This window comes from Nycticebus coucang, chromosome 12 (assembly GCF_027406575.1).
Source record: "Nycticebus coucang isolate mNycCou1 chromosome 12, mNycCou1.pri, whole genome shotgun sequence".
Lineage (NCBI taxonomy): Eukaryota > Metazoa > Chordata > Mammalia > Primates > Lorisidae > Nycticebus > Nycticebus coucang.
In genome coordinates this window covers 34052533-34075669 of record NC_069791.1, presented here as the reverse complement: position 1 = coordinate 34075669, position 23137 = coordinate 34052533, and the positions used below count along the sequence as shown (strand labels likewise).

The 23137-nt window shown below is 44.2% G+C and overlaps 1 protein-coding gene and 1 long non-coding RNA gene across 2 annotated transcripts; both read right to left on the bottom strand.

Moving 5' to 3' along the window:
• Window positions 1-1104: 1104 nt before the first annotated feature.
• On the bottom strand, window positions 1105-5219 carry LOC128561116 (uncharacterized). Its single transcript, XR_008373204.1, has 3 exons — window positions 5136-5219; window positions 2695-3064; window positions 1105-1222 (listed from the first exon to the last, which is right to left on the bottom strand). It is a non-coding gene; the product is annotated as an uncharacterized LOC128561116 (long non-coding RNA).
• A 12459-nt stretch (window positions 5220-17678) lies between these two features.
• Window positions 17679-22415, bottom strand: BHLHE41 (basic helix-loop-helix family member e41). The gene is made up of 5 exons (XM_053554873.1): window positions 21987-22415; window positions 21789-21852; window positions 21356-21463; window positions 20916-21027; window positions 17679-20445 (listed from the first exon to the last, which is right to left on the bottom strand). Exons 1-5 carry the CDS (start codon window positions 22046-22048, stop codon window positions 19364-19366), a joined length of 1428 nt encoding a protein of 475 aa, XP_053410848.1. The 5' UTR covers window positions 22049-22415; the 3' UTR covers window positions 17679-19363.
• Window positions 22416-23137: the final 722 nt, after the last annotated feature.

Here is a 23137-nt window from a genome sequence, read left to right as displayed (position 1 = left end):
TAGATAAGAAACATAAAGATGTGTAAGTGATTCTCCCAAGTTTATTTGATTAGGTGGTGGAGCCAGGATTTGGAGTCAGGATGTGGACCCCAGGTCTTTTGTATCTAAGTAGAATTTACAAACAGAATACTCAAACAGGATGGAGTGAGCTGTGTTTAGCAGGACAGTCCTGTTCTCCCCACCTTACCTTATTTTTGCCTTTGTTTTGTCTACCTTGATGATGTTTTTACAATCATTTGAAGATAATTTGCATAGAGATTACTGTATTTGTACATTCTAAACACATTACCTTTGTCTAGATGACATCTGGATATGTCTTCTCTGTTGAAAATGAATATTGGAGGGAGCACTTTTGGATTAAAGCAATATCCTTAAAGGAACATGTCAAGAATACTCAGCTCCACATAGAAATCACTCCAGGTTTAATAAGCAAATACCATCTGTCCAAGATGCCAAGGCCCAGAAGGAGAACAAAAATCTTCAATCCTTCCTATTATGGAGTGAATGTTTGTGTTCCCCCCCCAAATCACATGTCAAAGTATAACGTGATGATATTTGGACACGGGGCTTTGGGGAGATAATTAGGCCATGAGAAGAAGCATCAGGGGTCCAGCGCATGCTCTTTTTGCCACGTGAGGACACAGTGAGAAGTTAGCAGTCTGAATTCAGAAGAGATCCCTCCCCAAGAACCCAGCCCCGCTGACACCCGGATTCAGACTTCCAACATCCAGAACTGTGAGAAATGTTTATTGTTTAAGCCACTGTTTATGGCGCTGTGTTATAGCATCCAAGCTGATTAAGACTCCTGGAGACCAAACATCTCTATGTTTGGGGGGGAAATGTCATTTGCAGACTTATTGCACTACTTTTTTTTTTTTAACAAGAGATTTTTTTTTTAATTGTTGGGGATTCATTGAGGGTACAGAGAACCAGATTACACTGATTGCATTTGTTAGGTAAAGTCCCTCTTATAATTGTGTCCCACTTCCAAAAGGTGGGTCACACACCAGGACCCCCCACCCCTCTCCCTCCTTCCGTCTCTCCATTCTCCCATTCCCCCACCCCCCACTTTGTCATCAATTGTCCTCATATCAGAATTGAGTACACTGGATTCTTGCTTCTCCATTCTTGTGTCCATTACTTGTATCTAATAACTTGTTGCTTGTTATGGATTTCAGAAGCTCTAATGATGTGATGGGTAGCTGAATCTCTATAGGAAATTCTGCAGTGTAAGAAAGGAAATAACCCTTATAAATCCCTGCCTAAGTTTACTCCCCTGACTTGGTCCTGAGACACTGTATTGCCTGATCTCACAACCTTGGTGGGGACTATAAGGAAGTTTTTTGAGAGCTCAGTTGATGTCTGCAATCATATGGAGGATGCAAATGCATCCATCTGGAAGACTTGGGTGGTTTTTTTTCCCCAGTTATAAAACATGATAAAATATCTCATCAGTTTCTTTCTTCAGGCTCACTTTTAAAATTTATTTAAGTTTCTGTAGTTAATTTACTATCAATTTTTAACAAGTGTAAAGTATACGATTCTCATGAGATACAACATCCTCTATAGTATTTTCAATCCATGAAGCGAAAGGTGATTCGAGGCTTCTCTCAAGTACATAGTAAATGGTCAGCACCACCAAATTTTACCTAATTCCTATTTAGAGACATAAAAATTGGAGAAGGGCCATTCATTTTATGAGCAGATGGTTGCCTGAATAAATTTTTAAATACTTACTGAATGCCAGGCATGGTGCTAGGTACTGGGGATACTCAAAGTAATAATTAACTAGGACTGAATAACCCACCCTCAACATCAATTTCAAGAGCAGGAATTATAAATGTAAGTATTCCAAGTGGGGACTTTTGGGGGAATAGAAATTAGGAGGTGTTCTTTTTGTCCTATTCTAGTTCAATTACTTTGTTCTCTGAGCAGGCGGGAGAGCAGTATTCTCCCACATGAGGGAAAAAGCCGGGGGAGAAGGGTTATTCACTCCAAACCAACCAAGTGCCTTGGGCAGAAACTGCCAATGTTAAGACAAATCACATCCAGTCTGTTGTAGACCCAGATAGAATTAAAGGAAAACATTTCCTGAAATGTAGTCTCTGATGCATGAGAACAGTGCTTTGGAACCTGACGGACGTATAAATGGCCAACCATCTTTATGTCTGCCAAAATATATCTTGCCTAACAGTCAGAAAGATAAAATGACTAAAACCATGCATGTGGGGAGTTCAGGAGTAAAAATTCCAGATGTATTGCAGGCTGATGCTGAATTCTACTAGAAAACCCAGCACATCAGGGTTCTTGCTACAACAAACTTGCCAGGAAAGGAATCTTAATCTCTGAAAGGCAGGTATCAGCAACAGTACTGGCTATAAAGGAATATAGCCATGCTGACCTCCAAAGGGGCCAGAGCCATGGCAAGCCAGCTCATCAGGCCTAGATGACCAGTTCCTGGAAACAGGGCAACCAGGGGATGGCCGGGCAGGCCTGGGTATGAGAGTGGAGGTGAAGTGGCCAAACCATGAGGATGCTCCCAAACCCTCATTCATGTGGATGGAGGTAAGTAGTGGAAGACAGTGGGCTGAGCATCCCATTCTCAGTCTGAAAAAGGTCAAGGAGGTTATCTTCCTCCAGGCTTGGGTAGGGAGAGCAGTCAGTCTGATTTCACAATAGAGAAGGCAAACCCACCTGTTCCGGCATCCTCTCCTACAGATCTGCTCAGTTCTCGCTCTGTGTCAGCCAGACCGGCCTCCTTTGCTGTTCCTCAGATGCGCCTCACTGGCTCCCAGTGCAAGACCCTCACAGTTCCTGTTCTCGATGCTTGGAAGGCTCTTCCCCAGACCTCCCCCAGACTGAGGACAGAGGTCCCTGCTTCCTTGCTGTCTGTCGGCAGAAAGCTGCCCCTGGCTTCTGGAGGCTGCTTCCTGTGTTCCTTAGTGCAGGCTCCCTGCCTCCCTCCTTAAAGCCAGACTCAAGGCTTTCCTCTGCCTCCTTCCTCCTTCAGATGTTCTGAACAGAGTTGGTTTAGTGTAACACCGACATTTGTGTGAAAAGAGAACTACACGTGAAAAGAAAAACCACAGTAAGAATACCATAAATTTACTAATGTGATGAAAATGTGTCAAACGATCTATGAACCAAGTGTATGGTGCCCCACGATCATACTAATGTACACAGCTATGGTTTAATAAAAATAAATAAATTAAAAAAAAAGAATACCATAAATTTGTCTTGGACTATAAAATTGGGATGAAATCGATAAACACGTCATCATTTCTCTAGAGACAGATGCTCCTTATGTAGGTGGAAATAAAATGAAATGGCTAATATTTACCCAATTTGAAAAAATATTTTAAGAGCGTTTGTTCTTAATATGGGTTTTGAGTGAGAAAACCACAGAGGTGCAGTGCCCTTCTCATCATGCCAACGGGTGCATGATAGCCACATGATGTGCTGGTGATGTAACCACCATCACTTGGTTAAGGTGGCGCCTCTCAGCTTTTTCCACTCTAACTTTTGGGAGTGAGTCATTAAGTCCAGTCCACCCTCAAAGGGATGATTTATTCTTTATTTTGAAAGCAAAAAGTCAAACTTACAGAAAAGTTACAAAAATCCTACAGTGAATTCTCACGTACACTTCATCTTGGTTCCCCACTGATGGCATTTTCCATATATGTTTTTATCAATCTCTCTCTCTGGTTCCCTCTAGAAATTTACATATACATATTATTGCTATCTGTGTTATTTGTACCTGAACCATTTGCAAGTAAGTTGCAGACATCATAATCCTAGGTATTTTATCATGTATATCTAAGAATAAGCAGTCGTTCCATAACCACAATGACCAATGTCAGGAAATTTCATATTAATATAATACTATTATCCAATATAAGACCCAGCATGTCCACTTCTGTCTATGATGGAGTATCTGAAACCCACGCATTAAGTAAAACTGGACAAGATGTCTAAGACCAGTGTTTTCAGACATTAGAGAATAAGCAACGCAAGGCATAGTCGGTGACACAAGGCTGCCATCGATCCCCAAAGGCAGGGAAATATAAGAGGTAAACCTGATGATAATCCTGGCTGTCTGCCTGGGGACGTTTTCCTGACTGTGGTGACCGACCAGAATCCAAGCCCAGTATGGCAGTCCCTCCGAGTGAAAGAGGAAGAGACCAGAGGCTGGGGTGGCGGAAGTGCTGGAATCTGCCAGAGAGGGTCCCAGAGAGGCAGAAATTGTACAGATTATATAAACCCAATCCTGATCCCTCGAAGTGTAATCCAAGAGCACTAGACTTTCCCTGGCCTCCCCCTAGTCCACGTTTCTGGCTCTCTGTTAGAAACCTAGTTTCAGAGCAGGTGGCCAAGATAAGTCACCATTTCCATTGTTAAGTCTCCCAGCTGAGGAAAAGCCACAGGGGTGAGATGGGCAAAAAAAAAGAACTGGGAGCAAGAATCAGTAGTTTGAAACCCGGAGAAGTGATAAGAAAGTAACATTTGCTGAGACGGTGCACCAAACAGAAATCTGGGGAGTAGACAACAGCACACTTGCCTCCTGTAGCCCCAATCTTGATATGCTTTAACCAAAGTTCCCAGTTACTTAGTTGTAGTTTTTTTTTTTTTTATTAAATCATAGCTGTGTACATTAATGTGATCATGGGGCGCCATACACTGGTTTTATAGACCATTTGACACATTTTCATCACACTGGTTAACATAGCCTTCCTGGCATTTTCTTAGTTATTGTGCTAAGACATTTACATTCTACATTTACTAAGTTTCACATATACCCTTGTAAGATGCACCGCAGGTGTAATCCCACCAATCACCCTCCCTCCACCCACCTCCCTCCTCTCTCCCCTCCTTTTCCCCCTTCCCCCTATTCTTAGGTTATAACTGGGTTTTAGCTTTCATATGAAAGCCATAAATTAGTTTCATAGTAGGGCTGAGTACATTGGATACTTTTTCTTCCATTCCTGAGATACTTTGCTAAGAAGAATATGTTCCAGCTCCATCCATGTAAACATGAAAGAGGTAAAGTCTCCATCTTTAAGGCTGCATAATATTCCATGGTGTACATATACCACAATAGTTGTAGTTTTTAAATGGATTCATTTGTGACTTCTTACCAGTTTCTTTATTTGTGAGTTCTTTATTTTGATTCATTTCTGTGTTGTCTGGTATCCATCTTTTAGTGAATTTTTCAAGAAAGCATGGATCTGGTCTCCCTTGGTTCCGTGATTCTCAACCTTGGCTGCCAACTGTGATGAACTTGGGATCTTCTGAAACACCATTGGGTGACCAATTCAATCAGGTTGTCCGAGGGTAAAATCAATCTAACGGTATTTGATTCCTCAAGTGAGCCTAACACACATATTAATAGCTCCACTCTCCAAGAAATTACATGAACAGGTTCTCTTAGGAAAAAAATTAAAAGACCAAAGAAAGTTGTAAACAAAGGTTAAAGAAGCAGGCTGGGTTGAGAGGCACTGCTTTAGTTCTTTCAGAATGTTAATTTGTTGCCTTTACACTAGACAAACTGCTTAGATGGGTTTTTTAAAGTTGCATTACAATTTTCTTTCCTTCAGGACTATGTAGATTCGCTTTTCAAACCTTAATGTACATAGGAATCATCTGTACATACGGTCAAAATGAAGATTCTGATTCAATACCTCTGGAGTAACAACTGATACTCTGCGTTTCTGGTAAGCTCCCAAGCAATGCCCTTGCTGCTGGTTTATGGACCACACTTGTAAATAACCACATCAACCTTGCTCTTCTGTCTTCTGTAACAAAAGTTGCTGTGGAGGAATCCGGGTTCCCTGAACATGGCATTTCCCCTGTGAGGGGCTCCCTTCTTATTCCTAGATGTTCATACAATTCTCTTCTTAACTTTGAAATTCACATATTGTTAGCCTACATGTAACCAGGCATAGCATAAAGATTCCCACATTGATACTACATTTGCCTCTGAATGTTTATTATATTTCTTTTGGTTTTAGGGCCTATAAGGCACAGGAGTTCCAGCTCTTCCTGAGGACTTCTCGTAGTACTGACAGGATGGCTGGCCCTACCAAGTGGCTGAGATTCTGGTTTCCTTATTTGTACATTTGTCACAATCAAATGCTCATCACTTGAGGTAATTGGAAAGAGTTTGTTCTTTGCGGCCAAAAGAAATTAATTAAAACAATTAGAGACTATGGATTTCAAACTTTTATGAAAATAAAAGTTAATAGAATGCTCTTCAAAAACCAACATTAAATGCAAAAGAAAAATGCAGATATAGTTGGGGCTGCCAGAAGGAAGGGCAGGACCAGAGGAGGCTTTCTAATTTGAATTCGATTGACTGAAACATTCACAAATAAGAGACAAATTAGAAAAGAAAAGTAATGCCAAAAAGGAAAAGAAAATAAAAGATTTAAAATATGATGTTAACTGATGCTTGAAGACTTTAAACTGAGTTAAAGCTGTACATTAAGAAATAAGAACTTAACAACCTTGAAGAAATAGCAAGGTGATATTTTAAACCAGGAGAATTATTTTTAGAGAGAGAGTCTCACTTTATGGCCCTCGGTAGAGTGCCGTGGCCTCACACAGCTCACAGCAACCTCCAATTCCTAGGCTTAAGCAATTCTCTTGACTCAGCTTCCTGAGTAGCTGGAACTACAGGTGCCCGCCACAAAGCCCAGCTATTTTTTGGTTGCATTTCAGCCAGGGCCGGGTTTGAACTCGCCACTCTCGGTATATGGGGCCAGCGCCTTACCGACTGAGCCACAGGCACCGTCCAGGAGAATTATTTTTAAAAAACTCATACACAGAAGAACAATATGTGCCATAAAATAAGCTGGATAAAGGTTAGAAAACAAATTTTAATTATTAGAAATAAATTTATTTTAAAAAATCACAAGGTTAAAAAATAAGGTTAAAATTAAAATGGAATGGAGTCAGCTATGACATAATTTAAAACAAATATTCTAAATAAGTAAAGTCAGAGGGTAATGAGGTAAGAAATCAACTAAGAAATGAAATACTTGCTTAAAACCTGAAAGCAGGAATAGAGATAAATATACAATTATTTATATGGATTTTTAAATAGCATCAAAACTTTTTTTTGTTAAAGTTTAAAAGTGAGAGGAAAAAAGGAAGAGAAAAAAAATGCCTTGAAATACATACGGAGTAAGAGGGCTTGGCACTTATCTGTGTTTCCCTGAAAAATAATCTCCTAATGGTGTCTTTATGGAAGAAACAAACCTCAGGGGAAGGAAGCGAAGTGTCCATGGTTATGGGAGGTCCCTTGCTCTCCCCAGCAGTAACCAGAGAGGACAGACAGGCGGTATTCATACAGCAAACTCACAGCTGGATGGCACCAACCTGACCCAGGAGAAACTCCCGGGCCTTCCAGCTACATTCCCTCCTGGATTATCTCCTCCAAATTTAGCCCATACACAGTCAGGGAAACTACTCTCCCTAGATCAATAGCCTACGAAGCTTCAGGTTTCAACAGTTGACTCATGTGTCTAGAAAATTTTTTAGGCACTGGCACAACCCCCAGATATTAAAAAAAGGCATTTACTCAGTAAACATTTACTGCTGCTCTTCCCTGTCACAGACAGTGTACTAGACTCCAGGAAGGCAATGATGAATGAATGTCACATCTCCTTAACAGAGATTAAGACTCACAGCACCAAGAGGACAGTGCAGCTTTAACAGATAGTTTTAAAACATTGGCAACGACACAGCATTGGCTTTGAGCAGGAGGCCACCATTCCCTCTGCAGCTGCAGGAAGAGAAGTGAGGATGTGGGCAGAGGGAAGTGGGAAGGGCTGAGAGTTAGGGAGATTATGCCCCTGGAGTGGAGTAGGATTTTTTCTGAGAGTGAGAAGTGTAGAGATAAGCAGAAACCTTGAGGTAAGAGGGGAGAGAGGTCTGGGAGGGTCATAAAAGAAATCTGAGAAGGAGCTAAGAATAAGTAAACAGTCTGACAGCAGCATGGGCCACCTGCAGGCTGGTGCCAGAGTGCAGGACCGCAGCATTAGGGCACCCAGGTGCCAGAGACATACACAATTAATTACCACACAAGGTGAAGCGTTTCGTTGTGACAGGATAATGTGTTGAGAAATTAACCTGTGACTGTTCTCACTGCATTTTTCCACCACCTAAAGAACGGCTGTGGGGCTACTTTTATCAGGGGACTTTTGAAGAAAACCTTCTGCCAGCACCCTTTTTCCCCTTCCTTTAGAGAAGTGGTCTCAAAGTGGCTTTCCCCAGATCAAATGATCCTTTTACAGATATATTTCATTTACAATGAAAAGGGTTTTGAAGTTTTTAAAAATAGCAACATTTTTAAAACAGAGTTCACATAAAATCTAGATTTCAGCTGTTCCTGGAAAAATTAGATGATCTCCCAGTATTGGGCCACATTTTCACCAGGCTACTATTGGTTGGTTGGAGTTGAGTAAGGTCTATCCCTTTTAAAGGGAGCACAACCTCCAGTTCACCCAGGTCCCTACCATTCTCTATGACCACATCACTCATTTAGGTTAGCTGCCCGGTCCCTGGAACCCTCCCTAAAATTGGAGAAGGAGGGAAAGCGTTAAGTGCAAAGAGTAAGCAGAGGTTGAAGTATCAAGGCAGTGAGGTCACAGGTGTACAAAGCCCCAGAGGGAAGTGGGACATGGTGTCCCTAGGGCCGGGGAGCTTTCAGCATCAGCAAAGTGGCAGAGATGGCAAGGATTCCAAGCAGCAGGTTTAGACACCGACAATTACCTAGGACAGTCCGAGAATGTAGGGTTGTTCTATCCTTGCTAGCCAGGTCCCCTGTGAAGATTCTAAAGGATGTTGGGTGGGAGTGGGGCAGGAGAGACCTCAATGAGATTATTTTCCACGAGGCCTTGGGAAGGTGGCTTACAGTCAGCCTTGACGGGAGACACGAGGATATGTATCACCTCGTGCACATGCACATTTGTGAAGATGTTAAAACACCGAAACGGGGATTTAAAGAACGGGCTAGAGCAAAGGAGTGGGTGAGGTTGAGTTTTGACTAAGATAGTTATAGAAGTTTTCACAGAGGAGGTGCAGTTTGAACTCAGTTTTGAAGGATGAGTAGGAGGGATTCAAATGAAGGTTAATCTACCTAAAGACAAACATTTGAGAGTGCAAAGCATATTTAGGAACTCACAGTAATTCAGTGCACCTAGGAATTAGTCACCAGTCTTCTGGTTGAGGGAAATAGGGAAAAGGTGGGAATAGAAGAGGGTGAAACCAGAAGGAAAGGTTAAAGCCTTCCTGCATTCTTCATGACTGCACAGAACAGTCCCTGACTATTCATTAGTACACGTTTTTAGAACATTAATTGTGCTGATTGGTCAACGCTTGGGGAAAGACTAAGTAGATTCCTGTAACAGTCCAGGTGAGAGACGATAAAAGTTTGAACTAGGATAATAATTGCTGGAATGGAAAGAATTTGGATTTTAACATTTATTGAGTGCTTGCTTTGTGCCAGGAGTTGTAATAGGTGGTGAGAATACAGGAAGAGATGCTGAGCCTTGCCTTGACTAAGGGATAAATGTTACCAAACCTGGCAAAGCCAGCCAGGGGCTGAAGCAGCTGGGATCATCAAGCCTTAGTCACGTGTGTTTCACTTTCCATCACAGGTTGCTGCCAGAGGGTCCCATTCCATCCTGCGCAGGGTTTGGGGCCATCTGAGAGGTGAGATGCAACTTACTTTGTTAAGGTCTGAGCCTTATTTCTTCCTCTACAGGGTTTTTGCAGGTATTCCTACTGACAAAGGGGACAGAGAAATGAATAGTTTCTTAAAAAGTAAGAAGGCGCCAGCCACATGCACCTGAGCTGGCGGGTTGGAATCCAGCCCAGGCCCGCCAAACAACAATGATGGCTGCAACCAAAAAATAGCTGGCATTGTGGCAGGCGCCTGTAGTCCCAGATACTTGGGAGGGGGAGGCAGAATTGCTTGAGCCCAGGAGTTGGAGGTTGCTGTGAGCTGTGATGCTATGGCACTCTCCCCAGGGTGACAGCATGAGGTTCTGTCTCAAAAAAAAAAAGCTTTTAAAATGAACTTTTATTAAATCATAACTGTATACATTAATTCATTTATGGGGTACAATGTACTGATTTTATATACAATTTGGAATGCTTACATCAAACTGGTTAACATAGCCTTCACCTCACTTACTTACTGTTAAGACATTTATACTCTACATTTAATAATTTGACTGTACCCTTGCAATATGCACCATAGGTATGGTCCCACAGATTACCCTCCTTCCATCCAACCTTCCCCCTTCATCCTCCTCCTTTTCCTTCCTTCATCCTAGGCTATAGTTGTGTTTTATCTTTCACATGAAAGTGTGTGTGATTATATATTGGTTTCATAATAGTACTGATTACCTTGGATACTTTTTCTTCCATTATTGATACACTTTACTAAGAAGAAATAGTTAAGCTGTAATCATTTGGACTAAGGTGAAACTGAATTAATTCTATTGTTAAGGGAACTCTCTTAAAGCTTCAGTATTGTCCCCCAAAATGTTATAAACAATAAAATTCGATCAGCTTCCTGTTCCATTAGCAGGTATGGGATATCAACTGCTTTTACCTCCAGACCACCCTTGACTTCTCTAGGTAGTTTATTCCTTGAATCACGGTGCCTGGAACACAGCAGGTGCTCAGTGAAAGTTGAGAGAATGGATTCTTGACATGGAATGTGAAACTGAGACATCTGCTGTTGTCTGTGCAGGTGATCAAACTGAAGTGGTTGCCAGAGATGTATAGTCGTTCCTCCGGAAAATACTTATTGCTGATCAATATTTATTTATAAGACACAAATATTTGTTTTCTTATTGCTAGGTACCACTCTTGCATTGAATAAAGAGCAGTGAACAAAATCACTCGCTCGTCCTAGTGAGACAAGCAACAAAAGGATTGTATGAGCACACTCGTGCGTGTATACACACACAGCACAGCGTTATACACACAAAAGGCACAGGTGGGGTCTGCTATGAAAACACCCCAAACAGTATAAATAATGAGGTTGGTGATGGGAGGTATTTTATGTAGAGTAAGGCCTCTTGGAAGCAGCAGTATTTGAATAAAGACTTTAACAGGTGGGGCGGGACGAGGGAGGGAGTACTATTCAAACTCTGCACATAGGACAACATGCATGCGTATCACTGACAAGCAAACAACAAAGGAAGCCTTGTGTTTTATGTTTGTTGTTTTATATTTGTTGTTAGCTTATAGCGGTCTGTCCCCAGGGCGGCATTCGCTGAGCCCTTTAGACTGGTGAATTTACAACCTTTCTATGATGTCTTAGCAAATAGTGGCAGCTGACCTGCCCAAATATTACAAGCATCGCCTGAGATCTCCTTCCATCACATGACCAAACCATATCTGCAGGGAGTAGTGGCGCCTCCCTACTTTGGCAACACCTCTGTGTATATCCGGTTATCTAAAGGGCATTATGAACTCCAAATTCCTCCAAACTATTCATTTTACACCGTTTATAAATATGCATGTTTTGGCCAGTATAACAAAATCAAAGTGGTCGCTTCAAAAAGTGAAAACTGTGACACTAGCTCATCTTTCCTAATAGAAAGGGTTTCCAAATAACTTTTTAAAACGTAAGTTTAGAAAAATCTATCCCTTGGTTCCTGGCTACGTCAGTTCCCTTCATTTTACTGCACCACGCAAAATCCATTAGGTGCCCTAAAATTGCTGCTTCGACTTCACACCTCCAACTGAAAGTCCCAATATATTTTATCACAATTAAACTAATCCCCCGGTGCTTAATTAGTGGAAATTCAATTTGCAAAACTGCACGTTGAGACCAATGAAAACACGCAACGCCTCCGCCAGCCGGGGCGGCGACAGCCCATTCGCCCAGAGCTCCGCTCCAGCGCGCTGTCCCCACCCGCCGCCCGGGGCTTCCTCCGCCAAGCCCGGCCCCGCCATCCGGCCCTCCAGGGTCCCGCCCGGCCGCCGCCCGCCCAGGCCCTTCCGAGGCGGCTGTCGACCTTCCCGTCACCCGCGCCCAGGAGGGCCGCTCGGAAACTGCTGTGTCAGAAAGGTCTGAGGAGTCCCGAGTCAGGAGCCCGCTCTAATTCGGGAAGGATGACTACCCGGGCCAGGCGGGCCGACACGCTGCGGGGCACGGTGCGGCGCAGCTGTCGGGAGGGCGGTCCCGCCGCCAGGCCACCCCTCTCGCGGCCTCCCCGTCGCCCACCGGGTGGCCCTGGCCGGCGTCCGCAGAGCAGTGGGCGCGCAGGGGCAGCGCACATGCGCAGAAGAGCCCTGGGCAGGCGTCGCCCCGCCCCCTCTCACGTGCCGCTCAGCGTGCGCCCCGACATGTGCGGACGCACGTGACAGCGCCGCGTCCGGCTCCGGCTCCCTCACCCCGCGCGGCTGTACTTTGAACCCGGGCGTGGGAGACGCGAGCTGGGAAGGGAGGGAGGGAGGGAAGCGGGGCGGGGCAGGACGAAGGGTGGGGGCAGGCCGGCCTCCCGGAGGATGATATCATCGGCAGCTTTATCGCTAGGCAACCTGAGAATGCTTCTCTCTTTCCAATCCTAGAGCTCCTAGCAGATCTCAAGGCTGAAGACATTATTCCCCCCTCCTTTCGTCCCCACCTGCGGCGTTGCAACCGCGACTTCTGGAGCTAGGCTTGGTTTAAATGAGTCTGGTACAAACGTGGTGCAGTCCATTATCACACCCTCTGCCTCTGCACAATGCAGGCGAATATGTATACCGTCAGATTTCTTTTTCTGTTGGATCACAAGCGCTTTATACAATGTAGCCACGCGGCAATTAGGCAGATAATCCTTGTTCAAGACTTTCTGTGATAAATAAGGTATCACAGAAAGGATCTAGTGTCTTTCTAATGTCATGTTATAGGGCTTTTTCTGGTTGCTTTAAGTAACCGAGGACTCCAGGAGTTGGGTCCATGCTAAAGTCCCCCAATTAAAGCTAATTTTTGAATCACAGTGAGGAAGTGGCAAAGCCGCAGATGGAAGCAAAATTTATTACAGACTTGTCTGGCGAATACTCAACACCTGTGCTGTGCAGCACATAATACTCTGGAACCATATGGAAAAAGCTCCAAAATTGAAACCTTAGCTAAAGTTCACAGCGCCCTAAAAATACCCTGTATGAAAACTTTAAGTACATGGCCCTCCTTCCTCAATTCTATAAGTTGCCTCTGGGCAGCTTCACAAGTTGTTTTGGTATTAGACGCCTTCTTTCCTGGAGAACCTTCTAGAGCACACAGGAAGGAGGTACACAGGTAGAAAGGTCAGGAGATAACGTGAAGACTTCCAAAGCAGAAAAAGGACATTTCTGGATGTCTCCAGAGTAGACTGAAAAATAGTATCATTCTTTGTAGGAGCCTTTAGAGAATCATTTCTTCAGAATATCATCTCATAATGACTCCATGCTCTTACGCCATAATTTAAGTCTATTACCTTGGTCATCTTTGCTCCTCCATCAACAACTGTACTCTGCATCTTAGGGTCTCACATGGACTAGCTTTACTCCTTCTATGCAAACACTTCAGCCTGTCCCCTTCTTGTTACTAAAATTATGTTGTAATGGGATGAAGAGAAATAGACTAAGAACCAAAAAATCTCATTCCAGTCCTGGTTCGGTTTCTGGGCTCTGTGGCCTTGGACTAGTTCCTTGCCTGAGCAGCAAGTTTTTGAAAATCAGGCATTAGATCAGGCCTTAGGATGCCACGTTTCCTTCACCCTCCCTCCCTCTCTCCCTGACTTTAGGGAGAGGGAACATCACCATTAGTTTCATTAGTAAAACAGAGGAAGGAGGTGTTTTTTTCCCCAAAGCATCACAAACTATCACACTATGAATGCCATCATAATCACCTTTTGCAACAGGAAATATTAATATCACAATTCCCCAATCCCAGCCCCATGGTTCAAGTCATCCGGAGGAGATGCTGGTCTGAGTCATCACATAGCAGTCAAGTTCTACAGGAACAGCAAAGTTCGGAAATCCTTGCTCAGACCTCAAGTCAAATATAACTAAGGTGTCCTGCAGCTTAGCATTTGATCAGGGTCTGTCAGAGCCTTCTGCTTGTAGATGGCCACAGGCATTCACTCCCCTGTGCAACATAAAATCCAGCTACTTCTCAGGCCCTCTTCCCTAGATGAAGTTAGCAATTCCCACCTCTACCCCAGCATTTTCTCCACTCCTGCGTAACATTTACTATGATGCAATGCATGCAATTTATTATAGGTCAGTCACCTCCACTAGACTTTGAGATCTTCAGAGATTAATATTTGATTCTCTAGCACTTACCTAGGAACAAAACAGATGTCTAAATCCTTGTACCTGCTATTCATTGAATTCATAGGCTCAAGAAGCAAAGGAGCGTGTTGTAATCAATGAGAAGTCTGAAACCTCTCACTATATGCTCTCTAATGGGTGTGTCTAGTTCAGAGGCAGCATCCAGGCTACACACCAGTCCTGCCAGTTTCTCAGAATGCTTTTCCTGGACCTGCCACCCAAGACATCCAAAACCCAGAGGCAGAAGTTACACACCAGAAACAGGGGTCTGGGTCATCCTTAGATCAAAATGCTGAATCATTTGACCAGTGGCGCTAGATCCCCTATTCTTAGCAACCTGAGAGAAATATTCATCTGATCAAATAATTTATTTCTGACATGGGGATTTGTTTATTTTGTGGTTAGCTATGGATGGAAACCATCAGCAAGTCGCTTTTATTTTTATGAAATAAAATGGTGGACAAATATATAAAGTATTTGAAGGCTTTTGCATGAGTAATCTGATAAGAAACATCTCTGAGTATCTGGAAGTTAAAGGACAAAAACCTTAGAGAGAAAAAGAAGTCAGAGTCTACAAATTCACACAATTTCCTTAGAAAAGAGTCACTTGGTTCCTCTGTCAGGGCCTGTTTACTCTAATTTTAGACACATTCAAATGGGTGTGGTTTTGTTTAAATGGTTTCCCAGCCCACAGTAAGTCAGAAGTAGCAAATTAGTGAAGAGTTGGAGGAAGCACTGAAGACACAGCAAGAAGTAACAGCTGATAGCCTGGCTGGTAAAGAGACTGAAACCCCTATAAAAAGCAGGAGAACGCAAAAACAATTTGGTGCAGGTGCAAATACTCCCAGATGACATGCATGCTGCAAAAGCGATGTATATGATGATGACCATGAATTACTGAGAAAGGTTAAATATGTACAAGGTATTTTTTTTTCTAATACACGTGAAAGACACTTTAGGGGATAGGTGTTAATACATTTTAGTTTGCTTTCCCCTAAAATTTTTAAAAAAGCATTGAAACTTGAACATCGAAGTTTTGGCTTTCTGAAACATTTCATGAGACACGTGTTCTCTGATGTCAAACTAGGCATCAATGGATTCAGAATTTTAAAATAGCACTTTTTAACAAGGTGTTCTGTTTTGTATTTGGTTGGAATGGTCAATATGGAATAGCTCAAAAAGTACAAGGAACCAAATTTTAAGACAAGTACAACTCCTAGAGCAGCGTATTTTTAAAGTACATGCTGACCATGTTTTTTTTGTATAAATCCTATCTTGATCACAGAAAATATGTGATAATCTTTCATGTCAATGTCCAATTTAAATTCTTCTATGAGAAAGTGGGACTTACATTTAGCATGCACTGTAAATCCACTTTTAACTATTCTAAAATAACACAGTGAAAACATAGATAGGCCTAAATATATTGTCCTGAAGGTCCAATAGGTTAAGAATTTTTGTTTAATGAAAAAGACCAGGTTGCTATATATGAAGGAAAATACCATTATCACAATATACAGCCAGCTTTTGGCATTATAACGGTCTTCCATCATTCGTAAGAACTCTGTTCATTTCTAGTGAAGTTAATAGGCCTTAGTCTTTTCACTCTGCCAGGTCTTCCCAGGGTCTGAGTTGGCAATCACCTCCTACGGAGAGGTTAAGAATTGACCTGTGACATGACAGAAATAGGGTAAGGCTCCTTTCACAAAACGTTTGAACAAATCTTGGGTAATAGGCAGTAACTGAAGTCAAAGCCTCTATGGCTAGTAACAGAGAACTAAATGAAAAGTGGTTTCCCAATAATAGGAACTAAAACTCCAGTCAAATTTTATATAGCTATTAAAGTGTAGTTTCTAGTGCCTTGAAAATGTGTTTTAAGTTTAGCTCTTGGGGGCAAGGGGAGGCCATTTATCAGTTCAATATAAAGAAGTTTGCTGATGATATACGTATGTGAAGTTAATATAATACTATACTCATAAAAGGATTACTGACTTAAAATTCCTATTTAAGTTGGAAAATCACATATACTAAAAAACATTTCAGCTGAAATCTTACCACTGCAGGTATAGAAGCCTCCTTAGTGGATTATGACTCCAATCAATGATCAAGGTTGTATTTTGCAGATGCAATTTGCATTTCTATTTTAACTTTATCTGATTATCATGGTACTGTAGAGGCATTTGCACCAAATAACTGACCTGTAAAATCTGGTCCAAGCTATAGTTTTTTATTATACCCAAATTATACAAATGCTAAAACATTTCATTTTCCTCTGAATTAACCTTTTTTTTTTTGATTATGAATTGGTACAATAATGGTATAAACTGTTAGTTGAAATATTTAGAATGCTGTTTTTCTCATTGATCTGAGAGGGATAGACTATTTTTCTAAAGATCGTTAAATTAACAACGGTCAAAAATCCTACATAGTTTTCTAATATTAGTTTAAGCTCTTTTGTTCCAATGGGTTTGTGTAGCTGGAATGTTGCCCAGTCAGACTCATCTTACTTGATCCAAGATGCTGCAGTGGGAAGTATAGTTCACTGACTGAAGGATACACTAGGCTTGGCCACTAGTGCTAGTGCTGACTCTAGGTAGCTGTGTGACCTTGCAAAGAGACTTAACATCTCTGGGCTTCATTTTCCTCCTATTACAGAATGCAGAAGGCTGGATGAGCTGAGGTTCCTTCCGGCTCCAAATTCTATGACTTGCAGTTTAATTGTCATAAAGTCAGCAGAGGGAGCACTTTTTCTACATGTTATACATATTGAATACCATTTAAATACCTTTCAAAAATCAAGGAGTTTGTGAAGAACACTACTCACACTAACAATTGACGATCTTTTGCCCAGTTTGTATCAAATCACAGATTGGATTATAAATTTGACAAAGGTCTATAGAAATTATTTCTGATCCTTGAATGTCATAATGAAGTCCCACAACAGACTTATTTTATAAAAATTAAGAAGCCAAAATACTCTCAGAAATTAAGCATCCCTAATGTGACAGCGTATTTATACACAACCCAGACCGGATCATACAAGAGAGGCTATTTGATGTCACAGACAAAAAAATGAAAACCCTATCAAACATAAAAACATTAGTATACTGGGCCTACCATAAACAAACCACACATGTGATTGGTAGATTTTTCTTTTGCACTTTTCATTAAGGTACATTGAGAATAAGCAGGTAGACACAGCCAGAGTCTGGAGGCTCATAAAAAGATCGGCAATGTGTGGTATCAATGACAAAAAATACCCCACCATCTGAGAACCTTAGTGACTTTCATCTCTATAGTCATCAGTATCTTAAAATCGAGGATTCATGATGTCTTTTTAATTATTAGACAATCTCATATCGAATATTAAAGTTTTTATTCCTTATGAAGAATTTTTAATCACAAAATAGTGTGGCAATATTTATGTAATAGAATTTATGGAGTGCTGAAAATACTAGAATATAAAGATAACTTCTAGTTTGGCTTCACATACTAAACTTTTCTAAACCAGCTGGTTTCTTGCAGACAGCATTTATTTATTTTTAATAATTTAAGACAGCATAAGCTTGTACCAAGCATAAGCATTGTAACAAAAGTGCAACTTTTCAGCAAATCCTCCCCCAAAGATATTTTAACTCAAAATATCATTAGCACATTATTTTCTCCCTACAAAAATAGCATGTCAGACATCATTAATTGGATATATTAACAACTATGTACATAAGAGCCAACTTGTAGGCTAAGAGTTTAACGTTGTTTAAACACAGCGTTTGAGGCAAACAGTAGCAACAGCAGCAGCAAATGCACCAAACTGACTAAAAGACCCAGATATTTTCCTCACTCATAGTCAGACTGTTGTGTCTCACCCCTTACATAACATTCAAGTGAGATTTCTCACAGTGCTACCTTGGCAACAAACTAAAAATATCTAGACAAGGTCTTGGTTTAAGCCTTATTAAAAAAAGCTTTCTTTGTGATTATCTGGTATCTGGTTTGGTCTCCAGAAAATACATAGACTTGGAGATAGGAAGGCCTCACAGGGCTTCATTCCTCATCTACACTGCCATTTCCAAGCACAACTGACCGGTTAAATGCTTTTCTCCACTTTTGCCATTTAACAGAATATACGATAAAATCAGTTTGGACTTGTTCTAAGTTCAGTGCACTTTTTAAAGAACAGTTAAGATTACAAAAATGATGGATTAACGAGAGTGGGAATAGATGCACTTGAGATATACATGTATATATATACACATATATGGACTAAGAAATTAAGATAACTCGATTTATAGTCAATTTCTCAATAAAGTGCTAGCAAACGTACTAAGAATGATTCTGGCCTTTCTCATCCATCTCCTTCCCTGACTTCTGACCATGGCCCAACTCCATGTCTCTTTAAACAAGTGCAATTTACTAAGAGATACCATTTAAACCACTTCAGAATAGATTGCGACGTGAGCAACTGCATCCTCGCTTCTTTGAAAAATATATGCCTTTCAAAAAGCTGAATTTTATAAAATACTGAAGAGTAAATTTAATTCTAAAAGATCCTCAGTCTGTCTGTGGTAAACCTGCTAAAACAGGCAGGGCAGCTTGGAGAAGCACCTCTACGTAACAGCTAGCTGCTGTCCCACGTTGACTCCAGTCAAAGACGTCCAGGGTGTCAGCACCTTTCCCCCTATCCTGGGGTTCGATTAGCTCACCCACAGAGCAGACCCTTCTTACCTTCTCTAGAATTAGGTTTCGCATTTTAAAAGGTAACCTGGCCTGAAAGGAGGCGAAACTTATTTTGAGGATTCTTTAAAGAAAAAAACAAACAAACCAGTATCTATCGCAGAGGATCTTTTACAGCGGGTGGGGGAAAGAAAGGGACGTTAGTGTGTGCAGGGTGGGGTGGTGAGGGATGAGCAAAACAGGAACTCCAAATGTACACAAAACACCTGTTTTTTTTATGCCTGTCGTGCATCTATTACACTTCCTCCCTTAGAAACGTGAAGGGTGTTTTCACTCGTCATTCGGCTGGAACCTCCATCCTTTCTAAGGCTTAGGGGGCTTCCTTTCCTGGCTGCGAGGGATCTTCCTGAGCAGAGCTCTCCGGGTTCCCCGGCTCGCGGGGGCCGGCGAAGGGCAGGTGGGTGCGGCCGTGCGGGTGCGGGGCGTGCAGCGCCCCAGGTGGCGCCACCTCGTGCGGCAGGAGGGTCGCGGCGGCGGAGCCCGCTTTCTCAGGAGGGGGCGACAACACTGAGGACAGGCAGGGGAAGGCGGCGGCGGCGGCAGCGGCAGCGGCGGCGGCGGGGATGCCGGGGTACAGCAGCGGGAACGGGGCGGCGGCCGCCGCCGGGTACATATACTTTTCCAGGCCGCTCTTGTCCAGGAAGGGCTGCACGTAGGCGGCGGCCGCGGAAGGCGAGAGGAAGTAGAAGGGCAGGCAGAAGGGGGCCGCGGCGGCCGCGGGCTGAGCGAAGGGCGCGCCCCCGCCTCCGCCGAATGCCACCAGCGAGCTGAGCAGGGCGGCGTCGGGTCTCAGCAGCGCGGCCGCGGCGGCCGGGTCCGGCCCCAGGAGAGCGGCCGCTGCCGCCGCCGCGCCGCCCCCCGGGCCGCCGCCGCCGCCGCGGGAATCCAGCTTCATCCTCTTGGGCGCCGGCGAGTCCTCCCCGGGTGGCTCCTGCTTGATGGTGACGCGGCTCGCCCCCGCGCCTTTGCTCTTGTCGCGGTCCGGCCGGGCCTCGGCCTCGCCGCCGTAGCCACTGTCGGTGTCCGTGTCGTTCTCGGCGGCGAGCTCGTTGTTGGGCTGAGTCCGCTGGATGACCGGCACGCAGTGGGCCAGGGGCTCCAGCTTCTGCCCTGCGCGCTCCAGGCAGGGGGCGGCCACGGACCCGGTGGGGGCCGCCGAGGGAGCGCCAGCGCCTTTGCTCAGAGGGACCTGTTGAGTCAACAGCTGCGGGGTGGGCAAGAACTGGGTGGCTACGGCGTGTAAGTGGTTGATCAGCTGGACACACCGCGGCTCCCTGGGTGTCCAGCTCTCAAACCGGGAGAGGTATTGCAAGACTTCTTTGGCGCATGTTTGAAATCCCGAGTGGAACGCATCTAAGTCGGCCTGAATGGGCGATTTCAGAGATCGCTCCCCTAGGATGAGGAAGGGGTGGGGGTGGGAACCAGAGGAGTGGAGGCAAGAAGACAAATACCGACGTTAAAACATCTGCTTATCACGTGGGCCATGCACTGCACTGACTCGGTTTTTCCTCAGTATTCAAGTGATATAATCCACGGGTTGCCGAGAGAAGGGGGGTGGCGGGGGTGGAGAACCGGGCGGGGGGAGGCGCTCTCCTCTTACATGAAAATCCAAGTGGAGAGGGTGCAACCGCCACTTTAAATAAAAATCTGATTCTCCCTGAGTTCTGCTGAAAGCCTCTAGGATGCTGTGGGAAATGGGCACTTTCCAATGAAGAGAAAGTACAAGCAATTTAACAAATGAGAGCGAGCCTGTGGGCCCACGGAAGGAGGTGGGGGCTGGGTGAGGGAGTCCTAACACTGAGTGCTCCTCTGTGGGCGGCCCCGCTTCGTCAGGGTAGGTTGGCCTCCCAGAACTGACTTACCATTCTGTAAAGCAATTATCTTCTGATGCTGCTGCTCGGTTAAGGCGGTTAAAGCTTTTAAGTGTTTCAAAGTTAATTCCAGAACTACAGCTTTCTCCAGATGCCCCAGAGTCTGCAGTGGTGCAAAGGAGAGAGGGGCACTTGGTTACTTAAAAACACACATTTGGCTTGACTGGTTCTCTATTCAGCACAGCAACTTAAGCAAACACTTTCAAAGAAGTACTATTATACTTCTTGAGCTTCCCACAAGACAGGTTATAAATGATTTCTTGCCTTCAGTTGGAAGCACCTATTCGGAGTTTGTGGGAAACTCTGTATACTATAGCACAAGTTGTAAATCAGGCATCTAATATTTACATTTATTCTTCTATCTCTGGGAGTCGTACCAGGCTATTAACACGCCCTTGGAGACCAGCAAAGAATGAAAATGTGCATCTTACTGTCAATTTCAGATGTTCAGGCAGTAAATCTTTCAGCTGAGCAATGCATTCATTAATTCGGTCTCTTCTTTTCTTTTCTATTAATCTGTGCGGTAATTTGTAGGTATCCTTAATATGTGAGAGTCGTGAAAAAGAGAAAACAATAAGCTAAACCTTCACTTACTGGATATAACCCCCCCCCCCAAAAAAAACCCATACTGTATGATAAACTACACCCAAGAAACCTCTTTCCTCTGGACTGCTCTGCAATGCAATTTAAATTCAGGTATGATGTTTAATATCCCCCTGAGAGTATCCAGCAAGCCACTTAAAATTCACAGTTGGGGAAGCTCAGGGGCTGAAATATACTTGCCGGCAGAGCTTCACTGGGAAATCAATGGCCCTAATTAACTATCCAGGCAGGTTGTGAGGAACATCGGAAACTTACACTTACCTTGCTGTCGTCTCGCTTCATGCTCCTTTTGGGCTTACACATATATAAAGAGGAATAGTCCAGTCTGCAAAACAGAAATCATCATCAGGCACCCATTCGGGGAGGAGCTCTTCCCTCGCCCGCTCCACACCACTTTCTGGAGAAGAAAAAAATCAAACCAAACCTAGACAGAAATTCGCAACTGTGCGTGCACCTTACCCTATAAAATCTCTATGTTCCAGTAACTGTCTCTCTTGCAAATGAGGAATTCCTTCGTCCATGTTCAGCCGCTGTCCGTTTCCTCTGTTTCGATCTTTGGGGGCTCTGTTCTATAATCTGTGGGACGGTAGGCTTGGGAGATCTTGGGGGAATCTGTGCGTCTCCAGTCTCTTTCGCTCTCCCTCTTCAGTGCAGTGTTGAAAGTGTGAAGCAGTTGGTTCCCCCCTTTCACCGCGCTCACTCGCTCGCTCTCTCGCACAGACACACACACACAGGCGCGCACACACGCACACTCGCGCCGGCCCCACTGCGCTGGTAGTTTGCTCTCACTCCAGGCAGTGTTTGGCCACAGGGCACGCGCGTCGCCGGCCAGACCAGCACCCAGCTCACGTGCGGAACGTACCATCCGCGGTCCAGCCCGGAGGGGGGCGGGGGAGGAGGGGCCGGGCCGGGAGGGGGCGTCTGGAGAAGGCGGTGAAGAAAAACGAACGACTGGAGGGGGCGGGGACACCTGATCAGGGCCACCGGAAAGGAAAAACAACTTCGGCCAAGCTATTCATCTTCCCAAAGGCGTTGCAGTCAGTAGGGGGAGGGGGCTGAGGGTACGAGTGCGGGGCAGCCTGGGCTTCCTTGGCTCGGAAATGCGACTCCCTCCGTTCGTCAGTCATTACGGTGCAGGAATGTGAACGTGGCTTTTTGCTTTTCCACCGATTGTGCTGTTGGTTTGGACCAGAGAAAGGAAAGAGAAAGAGGATTCGCCGTGGGTAAACTTCAGTCCTAAAGGAAATTTTGGAGACTTGTTTGCTCACCACTCACTGGCCAGGGGGGACCCCTGGGCGCTGGTTGGAGGTTGCCCTGAAAAGGTGCAACTTGAACTCTGCTCCCTGAAGGATTTCAGATAAATGAAAATGTAATCACTAGGTTAGAATGTCGCAATCCAAGTGTCTCTCCGCGACGCGGTGTCCCTGGGCCACCTAAACTTCCCCGCAGCAGCCGGAATTGCGGTGCCACTAATCACAGCAGCAGATGACGACGTTTGGAGCCTCGTGTGTTCCCAGGGGAACGCGGCGAGGAGCGAGCAGGGCGCGGGGGCTGAAGGGAGCGGCGGTGTGAAGAGGCAGAAGAGGATGGCACGAGAGGGGCTACCGCAG

Coding starts and splice junctions, on each gene's coding strand:
- BHLHE41 (XM_053554873.1), bottom strand. CDS start 22,048: ATGGACGAAGGAATTCCTCATTTGCAAGAGAGACAGTTACTGGAACAT. Junction 21,464..21,788: donor TGAAGCGAGACGACAGCAAG/GTAAGTGTAAGT, acceptor TCACATATTAAG/GATACCTACAAATTACCGCA. Junction 21,028..21,355: donor CTGAACATCTGAAATTGACA/GTAAGATGCACA, acceptor GCACCACTGCAG/ACTCTGGGGCATCTGGAGAA.